Here is a 16,608-nt window from a genome sequence, read left to right as displayed (position 1 = left end):
ACGTCATGTGATAAAACGCACTCACCATCCTCAAGAAGCCCCGAAGTCAAGAGAACCAGCAATGCCACTTTAGCAACCCTGATGATCTAAGAAAGTGCATGCAAAACCAAGCAAGCACAAAGGCCAGACAAATACTGCCCAGACTTTAAACCAGCCCAGCCCCACAGGCTCTCAATTGCCCTGAAAAATCGCCAAAGTAGCACAACCTATCCAACCCCAAACTATGCAGCTTTATCAGTGTAAGCTGATTGATCATACCTGGTTAGGGATCCAGCCTCCTAGCTTGTAGTCATTAGGAGTCAAAAAGAATTTGAGTCACTTTGGCAAGCAAACTAGGTATTGCCTCGCTCCCCAGGGTATCCCTTTGGCCACCCTCAGATCGCACCATATGGCAAACACGGTAAGCCTTCTGCCCTCATCTAGGGGCTATTTTTCAGGAATTTCCAGAAATAGTAAACAAGGTAATAGGGTATTTCTACAGTGTAAGTGTACTATTTTCCTATGTCACGTCCATCCCAGACCACAAGCTAGCTGCCTCACAAACTCCAGCCATGTGAGAGAGTACTAACTGGTGTTTACTAATAGCGCACTACGTACAGTTTTTTAGTGGACAGATTCATTAATTAAAAAGATCGCCACATCTTTTTCATTTACGGACATCCAACTTTGTCAGCGGTAGAGCTAACCAGTTCTCCTTAATCTCCACATCGAGTCTCACCTCGTACTCCCACCCAAGCATAGGATTACGGGTGCCAGACAGTCCTTACAAATGGTCTGAAGCATCTACGCCACAAGACAATGTCAGTCTTCATGTATGATAGTATTTATAGGATTATGTAAAAGGATGGAGGAGTTAAGATAAGTGTAAGAAAGGAGGTATGCTGTGAGTTCAAAGCGCTGTCACCTGACCTAGGCTGCAAGCAGTAGGGTCTTCGACAAAGTTATGCACACCATGGAGAGGGGGAAGAAGGTAAAGAGGGGATATGTGGAAAGATCATCCCAAATCACGATATTATAAAGAAAGGTATGTATGTTCCTGCCAAGATGACTTATGCAGACAATATAACTTTTAAGTCAAAAAAGGAGTTTTGCAGCTGTTTGCATAATTTTAATATATCATGAAAACATATATTAGGCTTGAAAAGTCGGCAATAGCTACTTTTTCTTAACACACGCATCCATACATGTAAATATATACATACTAGTAGCTCCCCTGCTCTCTCTGCTACCAGCTCCCAACAACTCTATTTTTAGCCTTGAAATATAAGGCATAGGCTTCCACACTTCACAAATTTTTTATTGATGGTTTTGTTAAAACAGATTCAGGAGAAGCTCAGATATGAGAAAAAAAAAAAAGATTTTTGGAGGCAATATTTAAGAATACTTTTTTTTTTTTAAGTGGATGTTAGCACACTGTGGATGTTAAAATAGATAAATATGATGAAATATTTCAAAAAATTAACTGTATGTTATAGTACGATTGATGATGCCACTGTTGCTTTGGGTTAAGTAAAACACGATTGCTAAATTCAGGACATTTTTAAGGATGCATTTACCTTCACGCTGCCATAAAAATTGAGAAAACTTTTTGCGTAGTTTTTAATATTTGAAGATAGTTGGAGCGAAAATGTATGGGAAAAGATTTAAACAATTTTTTATCGAAGGTTTTAAAGAATATGCAGAACACAATTCTTTTGATTGTAGTTTTTAAGTTTAACAAAAAATCGTGCATGGTTTGTGGACTACCAGAACTAACTTTAATAATAATTTGCAAAAATAATATAGACAGTGCGACAACTTTAAACTTTTAAACACATTTTTAAATTATTTCGTTAAGTTAATAGTGGTCAAAAGAAAGTGTCTTACATATTAATCAATAGTAAGACAAAATTATACTTTATTGACGGTTTATTTGGAGAAACATTTTTGTATTTGGTTAGAAACAATTTATTCCAATAGACCATTTCAGGCAAATACTTCTAGCCCTTAAATAGTTATAGGCGTAGAACCTTTTATAATTAACAATTCTATAAAATACTCATTTTAATTAAAAAACTTAAAATTCAGAAACTGAAAATCAACATGCTTTGCATACATGGAAAATTTGAATTTGTTTATTGTTGATACAGTTTGGAAATGAAACAATTAAATCATCCAACATTCCTCAGAAATAAAAAACGAAAACATTCGTCAAAAATTTTTGAAGATTAAGATGGTATGAATGGTATGTGATGACCTTAACGGGGTTATAGTGGTACAGTACGCGTTAAAAATTTGGTGTATCAAGATCCAAACTAATTGTACACTCTTGTCTTTCCGTAACGAAGAATTTCATCGTGCATGCGCAATTCAAGTCTAGTAGTCGGTTTAATTTGTTTTCATCAAATTTTTGGAAAAATGTGCTACTTCACATTACAACATCTAATAAACTATAAAGCTAGGACTTCTAAAGTTTGGAGGAATGCTTTTTCATATAGTCAGCTTCAACATATCAGTTTTTTACGAAAATCTATAAAAGATTAAACGAGTTTTATTAGAATATGTATCTTTGGCAGTGAGCTTGCGATGACCTCCTCATAAGAGCCCGTGTGTAACAAAAAAACTTCAAGATTTTTTTTCGCAAAAACTACAAAGCTAGTTCTTCTAAAATTCTTATGTGTTATGTGTGATAAAATGGGTATCTCATAATTTTTTTTAAATATTCTGTAGAAAATGAAATATCACGATAACCCCCTTGACAAAGTTATTGCAACAACTTTTAATGAATTATCTTACATATTGAACAAAAAATTTTGAGTTTAATGAAAGGAACCGAACATACTTATTTCAGCATAGATTATGCAAAACATTAATAAAACCATCGCATAAATTATAATATTGATATAATATTCTTATAGACACTCTCAACAATATACATGGAGGCATACCATTACATGTTTGAAACTTAGATGAAATCGTTGTATTATTACGAACACAAGTATGTTTAATGATTTATGCAATGGCACTAGACTTAACATAACTAAATTATTTGAATATAATATTAAAGCAGAAATAACAACAGGAAAAAATCAGACAATAAAGTTTTAATACCCATCAAAATCTTATAAGTATGGGTAATAGTTTATCTTTACGGTTTCGATTAAACAAAAAATAATTTTTCAAGCTTCTTGATTTTTCTATAACATTTAATAAATCACATGGCAAGAGCTAAACTTAATTAGGATTTTACTTTTAAAGATCCTGACTTTCTTACAATAAACTTTACGTATTTCTTTTAAAATATTAGAGAGGTAAGAATCCTAATGAAATAATACAAAATAATTTGAAAAATAAATAAACCATTAAGAATAAGGTCAGGGAAGAAATTTTTAAATTTGATAATTAAAAAATCTTCTTTTTCTAGTAAACGGTCATCGAAAACTCTAATACTAATAAAATTGCTTCCTTATACGCAAGGTCCAATAAAACATTTCCTTTTATTTTCCTTGTTAGTATTACTATCTTTAGAGAGTAGTGTACAAGTGTATTGATCATAGATCTTACTTTCAAATAGAATATTGTTCGAAAAATCAATCATACAATCATTCACACATTTGTAAGTTTCTACAATTTGCCCGAATCAATAAAGTAAATAATAATTTTCCAGTGTATTGCTTATTATTTTGATCATCTAGTCATGTACATTATGATAAATTTGCTTTTAACTACTGACATGATTATTGGTAAGGGGAAGTGAAGGGAAATCACTTTAAATTTAAGGGTATCTAAGAGTGGTGCGGGGAGATGTGTGGAAAGGGCTTTATTTTTGTAAAATATTTTTATTGGACAAATTTACAAATTAAATATTAGAATTTTTTTCTGTTTCAGGGGGGCTAATGGAGAAACTTAAATAGTTAATGGGGGTCTAGGGAAGGTGAAAGAGGGTTGGTGACTGAATCTTGCCTTGGTACTTAATGAAATAAGATATGTATATGTATATAATGTTTTAGGTCTCGTGAATGTTATAAAGTTTTGTTTGTACAACCTTAATTATATTATCGATGTTTTTTCAGTCAATACAAAAACAATAAGAACTCATAGCTTTTTTTTGTTTTTTTTTTCTTTAAGATTAGCACAACAGTTCATTGGCCTTATCACCTGGGTTGCCTACTTATTACCTTTGCATGAATTTATTACCTATAAATTAACTGAAATCATACTAATAATATCATGGGCACAGTGGAAACTTCTCAAGTGATACTCATTACTTTACACTAATACCTTGTCATTATATTCAGCATTTTCTGCCATATCGATATATTAGGTACACTCCTAACTGTGTAGCTTTTTCCCGGAAAAAACTCCAAATTGTAGGTGTCTACTCCTCACTGGTAAAGACAATATTCTCTGCCAAAGCACTGGATCTAATTAAAGAATAACATTCTCGCCTTTGCACGGGTTTAAAGATCTAAAGGGCAAGGGAAATAAGCGGAACCATACTAAAAAAAAATTTCACAAAAAAATCCACCCTGAAAGAGCAGGGATTGGTTGAATGCTCTTTTCTGTGAAAAACCACTTTTTGGAATCTTATTTACTAGAAATCTAAGTCTCAAGCCCTAGGACATTGTTGTTTAAGTGCTAAGCATTCTTACTACTTCTTTAATACCTCTTTTATACATACCATTCATTTAAATAATATTAACATAAACTCAATGATAATTACGTTTCATGAGTGTTTCGTTCAACTAAGAATCTATTATGCAACTTCTAAGATACTTAATACTTTTTAAAATCCACAAAAAATGAGATTACTGCCTGGCCTTAAATTTCTGCCAAAATAAAATTATCTCATAAGCTGAATGTATGTGCAGGCGAATTTTAGCGGTGGCTTGGGAGTAGTCAAATCAAGTTAGACTTAGTAGCACTTTAACTAATGTGCTGTTTCACTTACAAACTTAAAATTAATATCAGGATTTTGGCAGCTAATTTTGGGCTTGGCCTTTCCCTGATTTAAATGTCTAATTGAGCTACTGCTTCTTATTATAGGTGCAAAGTATGGCAAGGCTTTTGCACCCTAGAACTACCCGCACTTAGTACCCTTAAAAACGTATGTACATAGACACCGTAATAACGTACCAACAGAACTAACGTGTTTTTTAGTATATCACCCACATTGAATGATAAGAATCACAGTTCAAACCTTTTTAAGCCATCAAGTCAAAACAATGGGTTGGGAACTTACACAACTTGATAATCTCAAAAGTACTTTGTGTACAATTTTTCATGTCCAGCTAATGGAGTGGTATGAATGATACAGACAAAAATGGTAGTGAAATGCATGACTATCAATATTAAGTTACGTCAAAACTTACTTGTTATCCAGGATATGGTTCTTAGTAGGAAAATTTTATAATTTTTTGAAAACAGCTGATCTAAAATCAACAAATTTCATTGGAAATGATATGTACAAGTTTAAATGTGCAAAAAAAGTGTAAATAAAGATGTTAATAAGCTAAGCTAAGCTAACTGTAAGATAAAGAAGCCTGTTATAGCACATTGAAAAAATTTAATTCCATTGTTAAAGTACAGTCATTAGTTATTTGTAGAAGATTAAACAATGGAAACAAAATTAATTCAACATCCTTACAGAATTATCTTTCAAAATTCGAAAAAATCACACGTGATTTTGAACATTTTTACTTAAAAAAAAAAAAAAACATAACAAAGCCCTGTGCCATAATAGAAAAAAAGTACTACATAATCTCTAAAAAGCAACAATCCTATTATTAAACGTACAAGATGCACTTAAATAACATGTGTGTGGTATAATAAAAACTTTTTGTTTTATAAATAGGAGCCCAATTTTCCAATAGGTTTCATGATAAGATATGATTCATTGCGTCAATATTTATTTACGAAATGAGTGTTTAACACCTATAACAATTTTATAATGATATTTTTTTTTAATTTTGCCTAAAATTGTGCCATCATAGGCCACTTTACCTTATTACTTTCTTTAAAAACTTTTAAAATGTTTATAGTGCACATTGCAGTTGATTGATTCAACGGTACATGAACTGATACCAATCAATAATTACTGATTTTTTTTGTCTTTTTTTAAGTTAATACATATGTTGAAGGCTGAGAGATTGTTATTACGAAAATTATGAAAAAAATTTTAGTAACAAACATTTATTCACGTGAGTAAGAATTCTCGTTGTAATAATAAAATTTGTAGTATCAACGACGTAAAATTCACTGAACTTCCTCAAAAATAACAGGAAAGATTAGTTATTTTCACATTTTAAGTACAGTAATTTTTCTAGTAAACTGTTTGAAATTTAACATTTAATTAAATTATCATAACATAAATTCTTCCCTTTTTGGGTATCATATAATCAGTTTTGTACACAAAATAATAATATCTCCTAGACTTATCACAGAGTTCTAATAGTTTCGTATCCTAGTGCCCTAGTGCACCTGCAGTTATTTCTTGAGCCTTTCTTGATCAATTATTTATTATTTTCTAATTTATTAAACGTTGGAGGACAGTTTTCATTTTCTTAGTGACTAGTAAAATAACTTACCTTATGGTTTATTTGTTTTCTTTATAAATAGTCACTATAATGTTTGTAAAATATATGTTTTACTTATTATACCAGATTTTATAGAAGTTTGAAATACTGTGTTCTGTGGGGATTTTTTTTTTTTTTTTTCAATAAGGGTACATTTATCAAAAAAAAAAAAAATTTAGATACTTCACAGGAGGTCTGAATATAGAAGCTTCGTTTTAAAAATTTGATGTACAACTATTACATTATTTATTGAATTTTTATTTTTCTGAAATTAACTGTTTTGTGACGGAGTTTGTTTTATACAAAATTAAAACATTTTCAAAAATGTTTGACAATCTTAATTGAAATCATATGACTGTCATATTGTAGTTAATAAGTTTTTTATGCACATTGGAATAGGTAAACAAATACCTCATATTAAAATCATAGTCATTGGCAAGATAACAAGAAACTGATAGCCTTGTATCGACCAAAAGTAAAACCTGGACTTCTCAGTACCAATTTTTAATTAGTACTTGTTTAAAAAATTTCGTATTCTTTCATTATACTTTATTATATCTTTTATTTCGTGATTCACCTTATTTGAATTTTGAAAGCTATAAATATCTGCATGAATATTTTCATAATTACTTTTTCTGTACTCACATTATCAGTTATTGTTACTCCAGCTTTCCATAGTTGGTATCTCCAGTCGATGTTCATTATGCTTAAAAAGAATGAGGGTAAAAAAAAATAACTGTTTAATTTACGTATGTTTGTAATACATTCTGAGACTTAATAAAAATTAGTCTATGATATACTCTTAAAAAATTTGAAAAAAATAGTCAACTATTGTGTTTTTTATAGTTATTGCATTGTTTATTTGAAAAAAACTGTAGAAGTCTAAAGTATGCTGTTCTATTTCTGAAAAGTGATAGATTGGAGTTGTTTTATGCAAATGATTGTTACTGCTGTTCAAAATTTTCAGTTAAATTTAAAAATAAAAAAATTTTCAAATAATTTTGTGATTTATAAATATCTTTTAAATAACTTGCGTTTGGATCTCTTTACCACCAATTTTTTAAGATAAAAGTAACAAGTTACAGAAAAACTAGAAAAAGGCATTGTTAATTTATCGCCTCAAAAAAACTTTTTTTATCAAATGTATTATTTTAAGTAATCAAGACTATTATCATCTATCTCTTCGAAATACATTTATCAGAAAATGGCCTGTTATATTTTTCATACTTGCAAACAGTCCTAAGCAGCATGATTTTTTTTAACTTGTATGACACTTAAACGTTATCATTACCAGCTAAAGAGTAAATAAGTAGTTCACTTACAAATGCATTAGACCAGAACCTTCTTCTTCTTGAACAAATGACGTTTTCTCCATTCCCACAAGTGCACTAATCATTTCGTAGTCGTATGTATCGCTATACTTTTGTCTAACTTTCTTTTTTATAAATTTATCCCAATAGTTAACAGGAAATGTCTTCGCTGATATAGCTAATTTATCCCAATTGGCTTTGAAGTCATAATCACCTGGCTGTTCAACAATATAAAGACCATCAAACTCTACAGTGCGAGCAATTTCTTTTTCTCTTTTAAAAATAGCTAAAGGAACCTATAGGCATTTAGATAATTTATTATACAAGAAAATAAGTAAAATAATTGCTTGCTGGGAAAAAAGTGTTTTTTTTTTTAATACCTTCAAGTGGTAGTATGCCACAAGCATAGCCAAGGATATTATGGAGTGCAAAACGGCCATGAATCTCATAATATATGCAATAAATATAAAATCCTTTGGCACTTCAACAAACTCTATTAAATCTTCCTCTTCTTGACCTCCGTCTTCATCACCACTATCAAAATGTTTATGGGCTTCGTTACCAAATCCAGATCCATTACCTGAACTCTCCCCTGATATTTCATCCAGAAAACTATGCATCATCTCACTACCATCTTCATTATCTTCATTCAAGATAGTTACCTAAATAATAAGAGGTTAAATTAAAAACATTCTGATATATCTGTAAAGACAATAATTTTAATTTACTATAAAAGCAATTAAAACACTTAGAAAATCTCATTTTTTATTGTTTGTTTAATAAAAAATTGGTGACACAGAAATATAAATCTTGTACATACGATACATTAGAAGCTTTTCAATAATAAAGAATATTTTATACAAATATTTAGTTTCTTTTAACCACAAAACATGTTTGCTGCTGCATGATAAAAAATTAATAATAATTTTATATCAAATAAATAACGAGAATTTCAAAGCGTGTTTCTTATGTGTAAAAAAGATTTGTTTCCTCATAGATACAAATTCCGTCTTACTTGATAGAAAAGCAGCATGAAATTTATACAAAAGGCAAGAATCAAGGCTGCATATTTGAGAGTATAAAAATTCCTAGCAAGGAATGAGACTAGTCGATGACCGTACTCGGAAAAATTGATTGATGAAGCTGCTGATGGTTCAGTAGAACATTCTTGCTTTGCTTCTGCCTCAACTGCTGCCATAGCAGCCTGTTGAGCAGCTACTGCTTCTGCAGCTGCCAATGCCTGTGCTCTGGCTTGCTCTCCTCTGTAATTTGTTTCTTAATGATTGTATAAATTTCTTAGAAGATAATAGTTATTTACGTAACAAGTGCGGAAAAGACGATTTCCTGCACAAGTAGTGATTGACTCACACGAGTGGCCAGAGTTGACGGGAACGAGTACCAGTTGAGCACACGAGTGCGTAGCAAGAGTGTGATCGCAAGGTACGAGTTACCGTTACCGAGTGCGAGTCTATCACACGAGTGCGGGAAATCGTCTCGCATGAGTTGCGTACAAGTTTTTTCGCAATGGGTGAGGAAAATAGGTACAAAATAGGTATGAATTTTGATTTCCAGTGTGTAGCATAATTTTTTCCGGTGCGTGGCAAAACCTTTTCCGCACACTATTGCAAAAAAATACATTAAAGTTAAACAATTTGTCCAGACAAAACTGTTTTTGTAAAGATTAAATACCCGAGTAAGTCTGCCAAAGATACCGGTAACTCTGAGTCTCCTGCCCCTTCAGCTTGTTTAGTTTCTTCACTAGTACCTTCTTCTGGAGTATTTTCTCCTCCTTCTTCGATACTTGACTGAGGGGTTAGTGAAATACACTCATGAGGAGCTAACTTGGTTTGGTCTTCTTCTTTTGTGATATCTGTTCCAAATGCTTGCACCTTAAGGTAACATTTGAAAAAAATTTATCATGTTGATAAACTTTTTAAGTATTTTATTCTATTCTTTATTAAGACATAAATATAAGCCACCTGTAAGTTTGATTCATCTGGCGTAGGAGGCAAGGCTGGTAGATGTCGTGAAGTTTTAATATCATCCTCCTTGATTTCAACGATTGGTTCTTCAATACTTGGCCCTTTCATCATACTTAGTAACAATTTCATAATATAACCAATGATACAACTTAATCCAAAACTTGAATAGTAAAAGGCATAAAATGTAATTTTTAAAATGCCAAGACATAGATCGGGTATTGACATTTGTTGTATTTCGATGATTTTATTCTTCATATTACTTGGTGAAAACATCGACAAAAAAAAATAGATTCCATCTTTAAAGACTTGAATCTTACGTCTAATGGGATCTTTATGCTCCTCATCTTCATCGGTCATATATGTGTAAGATGATTCTTTTGCTTTTCCACCACTTCCACTTTCTTCGACAGCCATTAATGCACTAGCATGTTGCATCTCAAAAATTGCATCTTCGCAAAAATTTATAAAAGTCTCAAGTTTTTCTTTCTCGTCTGAATCCACAACAGTATTGTAAAAGTATGCTCGCTTTGATTCTTTGATCTATTATAATACAATTATCATACAATGAGAAATATTTAGAGCTGTAAGGTTCTACGTTAATAAATGATAATGTTGTAAGGTACATACTACTGTATTAAGAAAAATTTGTACCTATAGGCAGTGGTATTTTAAGCAATCAAGAAAATAATAGCAACAACTATTAGCAAATAATAGATCTTGCGATAATAAGTATAATGACTTTTAATAACCTGGGATTTGTTAATCACTTTTTATTACAACTATCATTCGAAATTCTTCGACGTCGGAATCAAAAGTACGTTTACCATACATGTTTTTTTAAAGAATAAAATTGATAAATATATTTAGTCATTCTACCTATGTTTTGCCCTTGTTGTATACATAACCCCCTTCTTATTATACGATTGTATTTTATTATAATTGGGCTTTTATGTTAAAAATTATTAAGTTACCTGAAATAATGACCCAAACGCAACTTTGCAGATGTAATTTTTAGTAAAAACCAAACTAAAATAATGTTATTATATGTTGTTTTATGCTATTGTAAATGATGATTGAACTTAACTGTGATACAGTAACGTAAAGTTATAATAAAAATGAGGATTCGATTTTCTGATACTAAGTAACACGCTCTTTTTTACCATTACTTCTACAACAAAAAATCCTGTGACTTTTTTATGCATGTGCTAATCACTGCTTGGCAGAGTACTGTATCTGACTATGAACTTGTTTTTTACTTTAAGGCTTGCATTATTCAACATAAAAATTTTCTAATTATCAGCGTTTTGTATAAGATATAGTAAATTTTTCAAACTTTACCTGTGGTTTCTCCCATTGTTCAATATTGGACTCCTTAATTTCGAAGTAAACGCGTTCGATGCGTTTATTACCACCTAAAATCTCAATTCTACCCAGAAATTGTTCAAAATAGTTAAGTACTGAGCCAGCTGTTTCAAGAAAACGAGCCAGTCGTGGCTCATTCGGCATATGTTCCGAAAGATTCGTCAGTAAAACAGCTAGGTTGAAACCGATTTCTTTAGCAGGTTCATGAAAACGATCCATAAATGCAATGTAGTTAATTTTGCCATCATGATTTGTTTCACAGCATGCCAGAAGAAATTCCATTTCTTCACTAGAAACAAAAATACAGTATTTTTTCACCATACGTTATTACTTAAACTTAATGAAAAAGAAAGCTTTTTAAAAATCACGAATATCAGTAACATTAACGTACTTGCTGTAGTTTTTCGTCTGTTCCATTTTTTCTTTGAAATCTTTGGGATATATCCATCCATCATCAGCTTCTGCAAAAGCAGAAGATACCAAACTTTTGAGCTTTAAGAACATATCAAAATATTTTAAGATCAGTTCAACATTTCCTGCTGATTCAACTAATGTGTCTACCATCTGCTTTCCAATCGTTCCATTAACAACGTTTCCTGTAAGAAGTTTTTCGTAGCATACATAAAATTTACATATAAAAAATGTCCAGATAAATAACTATAATTAATGCAATGCACCTTCAAGCATAGACAGCATCATTGTTATCATATCCTTTTGAAGATTAAGTAACTCCTTTAACAAGTCAACTTGGCTTGAGTGTTTTGACAATTTATCTTGCATATGTGAAAAAAGAAAAAGAAAGCCACCAACAGCATCCCATAATCTTGAGTGTGCGAGGGCTTGTTGATTTTGTGCACAAGGGCCTTGAATGACTTCTGTTAATGTATTGAATACTTGACTGGCAACACCAATGGCCTTGAAAAAATTGGCTTTACCCGCGGGATCAATCAGCTCTTTACTTGAGTAATGCCAATAAAAATCCATTATGGACTCCTGAAGGCGTAGAAGATAGTCGACAGTGCAAATAACTACATTAACAGTTGTAGTGTTACCTGCCTGAGTTCTCAAATAATTCTGCCAATCTAAAAATTATTGTTGTAATGTATTTTTTTTTTTTTTTAATGTAAAGTTAAACGTTTCTTATGACAAATACCTTAATTCTAAATATTATACACCCGCTAAATATAAGTCATTTCATAGAAAGGCCCTTATACAATACTCTTTAGAAAAAAATTGACATAATAGTAATACACAATTTTTATTATAATTTGAGTAATTTTTTTTAATCAAATGGATGCTGTAGCACTAATGAATGTTATACTCAACGCATATCTAGATGCTTGAGTATAAAACAGATTGAAAAAGTATACCATACCAACTGATTACGGTAACGAGGTAAGATCGTACTAATTTTCAAAGTTTGTAGGTAATTTCATTCACAATGCAAATATTTAGTCTAGAAGATTCAGTGGTTGTATTTGATATTGTAACCAGACAATGTTTTTTTATAATATAAACCTCTAAAAACAAGTTTTCGACTCTAAACTTTTTACGTGCACATTTTAATTATTAATCTCTACAGAAAAGTGTAATTTTTAGTTGCAGTTTTATTTACAGATAAAGACAAACGAAGCTAAAAATTTCTAATTATCTACACTGAAAGACCAGATTTTTTAATTTATGTTAACTATTAACATACACATTTTAAATTCCAAGCAACCAAAAACATCTTCAAAGCCAATATATAGAGTTTTGACTCAATCATGAGCGATCTTAATTTTAAACTTAGCACATTCCTATGTTAAGTTTCAAAGGTTTAAATACTTGTTTTATGTCCTTACTTTACAGAGTCATATATCTGTCAGCATCACGGGTTCTAGTACTGCTAAGAACGTAATAAATTGAGGTTACGGTAATCTATGGTAGCATCAGCTGAAAATAAGTGCTGATATGTAACGTGTGAAGTTTTGTTAAATTTCAATGTTGATACGTTAACTATTGACATACGAGTGCATTGTACTCGTATACGTATTGTTTTGATAACTATTATCCTAATTTAGGAGTCAACATATATATTAACAGTCCATAGAAGATACTGTATCTGCAAACATTCACGCTATTTTTGCAGCTAATATACAAATATGTTCACTATACATAATCTGGTCCCTCAGTATGTTAGCAAGAAATTAATATCCCACATTGTATATGGTAACCCTTTGATACATAATTATTAGAATATAAATAGAAACTTTTGCAAATGAAAGTGCATCACACTAGTGTTAAGACAATAACCTAATTCTGTGAAAATTTTTTTGCCACATTTTTCATAAACAAAATGGTTCAATAATATATTACGCTCTTAGACATTTATATATTTAGATTGTCAGAATGCACAGTCATACGAAAAATTTTTAATCATTAAAAAAAATTATTAAGAGTAAATGAGCCAAAAAAATTGGTGATTGGAGTAAAGCTGGTGAACAGTAATAAGCTTTGTTTGGTGTTGTCAAGTATTCTTCAGAATAAGAAAAAAATAAACATGGATTTCAACTAGGTTAACACAACATTAATAAGTGCATCTACTTGCTTGTACTTCTGCGAAGTGACAAAACTTAAAGTACAACTTGCAATTTTCCATTCATCACAACATTATGTTCAATAAATATAAACACTAATCGCTGAAGAGGTCATTTTTTATACATTTATACATTTCCATGGGATAACTTGTGTTTCTTAGGTATAACAGAAGTGCTAGAATACACATACACTTACATGCTTATTGTGTGGACACACTTGCAATCTGTGTTTTCATTTTTTCCAGTCTCGAAGGATACGTAACGACATTAAACAAAATTTTAAGCTGTAAAGTTATATAATGTACACGAAACTTACTGCCTGCTTTAGTCAGCTTACTCATAATAATCTGTTGTTTAATTAGACAAAAAATTTGTCCACAAGGCTCTGTGGAGTCTGGAGATCTTAGCGAGGGATTATTTTTCTTACTCGATAGCACCACGTAAATAAGGCACATAAGTAGTTAATAAAAAGCTGACCTTGTACTAAACACCGAGGCAATACACCATTATTTGTCCTATACACGAATGCAATAAAATACGATAACAGTGTGTAAGTGCGCATAGAATTATGGAAGATGCCCAGTGAGGTCTTTTATTTTGTAACGGCATCTACTTATCAACTTCCTTTGATAACTATATGGTGACGGAAGCTTATTACTTCATAAGTATAGAAAAATATGTAAGAGTCCTCTAGAATCTTTAGTATATGCACTCTCGCCATTTGGGTGGAATTTATCTGTAAAGAAAATCCGTACGTTATAACCAATTGTACCTGACGTATCAAATTTGTTCACTGAAATTTGCCATGAATAAATCTCACTTTTAAGGAAAAAAGTGGTACGTGGTTAGTAAACTTGAGGTGGTTTCCCAGTAAATCCAAGTGTCTCACGAATTGGATAAAGTTGTGAGAAGTTGTTATTGCAGTCCCAATTTACCTGTACTCGAAATTTCAGACCCACTTAGCCTGGAAAATTGTCCGAAAATGCTGAATAATACTCATATGTATACGCCAGTCAAGCATAGAAATGAATTCTCACTGAAACCATATTAATATACTTTTTTTTATTTTTTTTATATTATAGTGCTCTACGTTCGGCTCCTGTAAAAGGCACTACACAGGGCACTTAGCAGTTTAGAGAAGAAAGGGAAAAGGGATGGGAGGCCCCTAATTAATGGGAGGGGGTAGGGGGAAATTAGGCAATCATGCTGCGAGAAGGTCACATAAACCCTCCTCGAGGAGCATTGCGTGGTAAAAAAGCACTATAAATATACTTAACTGTAATACTCTCACATCAGTAAAATAAAAATAACAGCTTTGTAGCTAAGATCAGGAGCTTTCTCTTCATACTTGATAAGTGGGAAGTTAGCGTTGATTTTACTGAGATATTAAACGAAGATGTTGTTTGTTTACTATTTTGCCCCGTGCTCAGCTTAGGAGGTAAGAGAGTTTCCACCTATATAGGTATAACGCATAGCATACATCACATTTCGTGCACATGTGCACAAAGAAGGTGCATAGCCCACATGTAATGTATGTATATGAGTACATCAACTTACTACTACTATAAACAAACCCACTGGCAAACCACCTTAACAGAAAAAGTTGTGTCGTAGTAGCATCTTAGAACTCATGTATCTAGTCTTATCATAGGAGATCGATTTTTTTATATTGAATAGGGACAGTTAATGAGTAGAATACTTCTGTAATTCAACTATGTACGTGTGTGTGTATGTGTGTGTGTGTGTGTGTGTGTGTGTGCACGCGTATGTGGAGTATATTCCTGTGCAGCTTAAAAAAGTTGGTAAATCGTTTCATGATGATGTTTTTCGATTTGACTATGATTGGAGATTATGTACACAGATAGCACTCCACACATAACGTGACGAAAAAAAATTTTGTAATGCTTATTGTACCTCTAAACTGTCATCTAGAACTTGTTTTCAATCGCTTAATACAAATCTGATGTATAAGGTAACATAGATTGCTTCACGTATGGCCAAAGTCTTGCCATTTTTGTTAATAACTCATAACTAAACGCTTTTTGCTAAATACAGTTTCTAGAAAATTGTGTGCACATCACTAATACCATCGCTCAAATAGTGGGATTGAATTAGCTAAAATAATGGTAACTTTACATGAAATTCAGACTAGCTTATAAAAAATAGTTGTGAAGAATTGAACATTGCCAGTCGCTTATGATAAAATCAAACCAAAAATATTTTCCACTAAGGCTTCAAAAAAAAGTGGCAAAAATGATAAAACACGATTTTTAGTTTTGGAAATGAACAATAAGACTTAAAATTAAAAAAAAAAAAAAAAACAGATGTAAGCTTGGCAAAAAGACGTACAAAATAAGCTCTGGTCGATCTCAATTGATCCAGTGGTTTTCCTACAAATCGCAAAACACTTAGTTTTTTGAGCCAATACTAAAAACCAACAAGCTACTAAGATATCAAATTTTTTGTTATGTGGAAGATTCCTTAATAATGATAAACCTAATGGGTATATTTTGGACATGATGGTACATTGATTGAGGGATAAGAAGCTGACGTAGCCGCTGATGCATAATCACGTATACTCCCTGAAGCTCGACTCTGATGTTATTGGACGAATATGGTAAAACTGCTAGTGCTCTTAAGGAAAAACGATATTTTGAGAAAGAATAATAAGCTTGCACTTTGCAAAAAAATTTGATACTTTAGTTACTTGTAGAATAAGTATCAAAAAATATGATCCCATAAAAAAATGTCATCTAATGTTGTAAACAACTTTTTTTAGGCCAAATAGTCACAGTACCTTTTTTTGCATTTAGCTGCAGTTTGA

The 16,608-nt window shown here is 31.6% G+C and overlaps 1 protein-coding gene across 1 annotated transcript in view; it reads right to left on the bottom strand.

Annotated features, from left to right (window-relative positions):
- Positions 1 to 16,608, bottom strand: part of RyR (Ryanodine receptor) — a 1,110,242-nt gene that overhangs the window by 45,970 nt on the left and 1,047,664 nt on the right. The window contains exons 48-56 of the mRNA XM_089598062.1: positions 11,886 to 12,290; positions 11,600 to 11,804; positions 11,185 to 11,497; positions 9,844 to 10,386; positions 9,554 to 9,753; positions 8,880 to 9,126; positions 8,245 to 8,526; positions 7,877 to 8,160; positions 7,200 to 7,260 (exon numbers count right to left, since the gene is read on the bottom strand). Of these exons, the coding sequence (XP_089454188.1) occupies positions 7,200 to 7,260; positions 7,877 to 8,160; positions 8,245 to 8,526; positions 8,880 to 9,126; positions 9,554 to 9,753; positions 9,844 to 10,386; positions 11,185 to 11,497; positions 11,600 to 11,804; positions 11,886 to 12,290 (2,540 nt within the window). The remainder of the gene's footprint in view (positions 1 to 7,199; positions 7,261 to 7,876; positions 8,161 to 8,244; positions 8,527 to 8,879; positions 9,127 to 9,553; positions 9,754 to 9,843; positions 10,387 to 11,184; positions 11,498 to 11,599; positions 11,805 to 11,885; positions 12,291 to 16,608) is intronic.

The sequence above is a fragment of the Copidosoma floridanum genome, unplaced genomic scaffold, assembly GCF_036245765.1.
Source record: "Copidosoma floridanum isolate Cflo_tuat_1 unplaced genomic scaffold, Cflo_Japanese_pri ptg000004l, whole genome shotgun sequence".
Classification (NCBI taxonomy): Eukaryota; Metazoa; Arthropoda; class Insecta; order Hymenoptera; family Encyrtidae; genus Copidosoma; species Copidosoma floridanum.
Note: the sequence above shows the minus strand (reverse complement) of the source record. Positions and strands in the feature narration are given on the sequence as shown.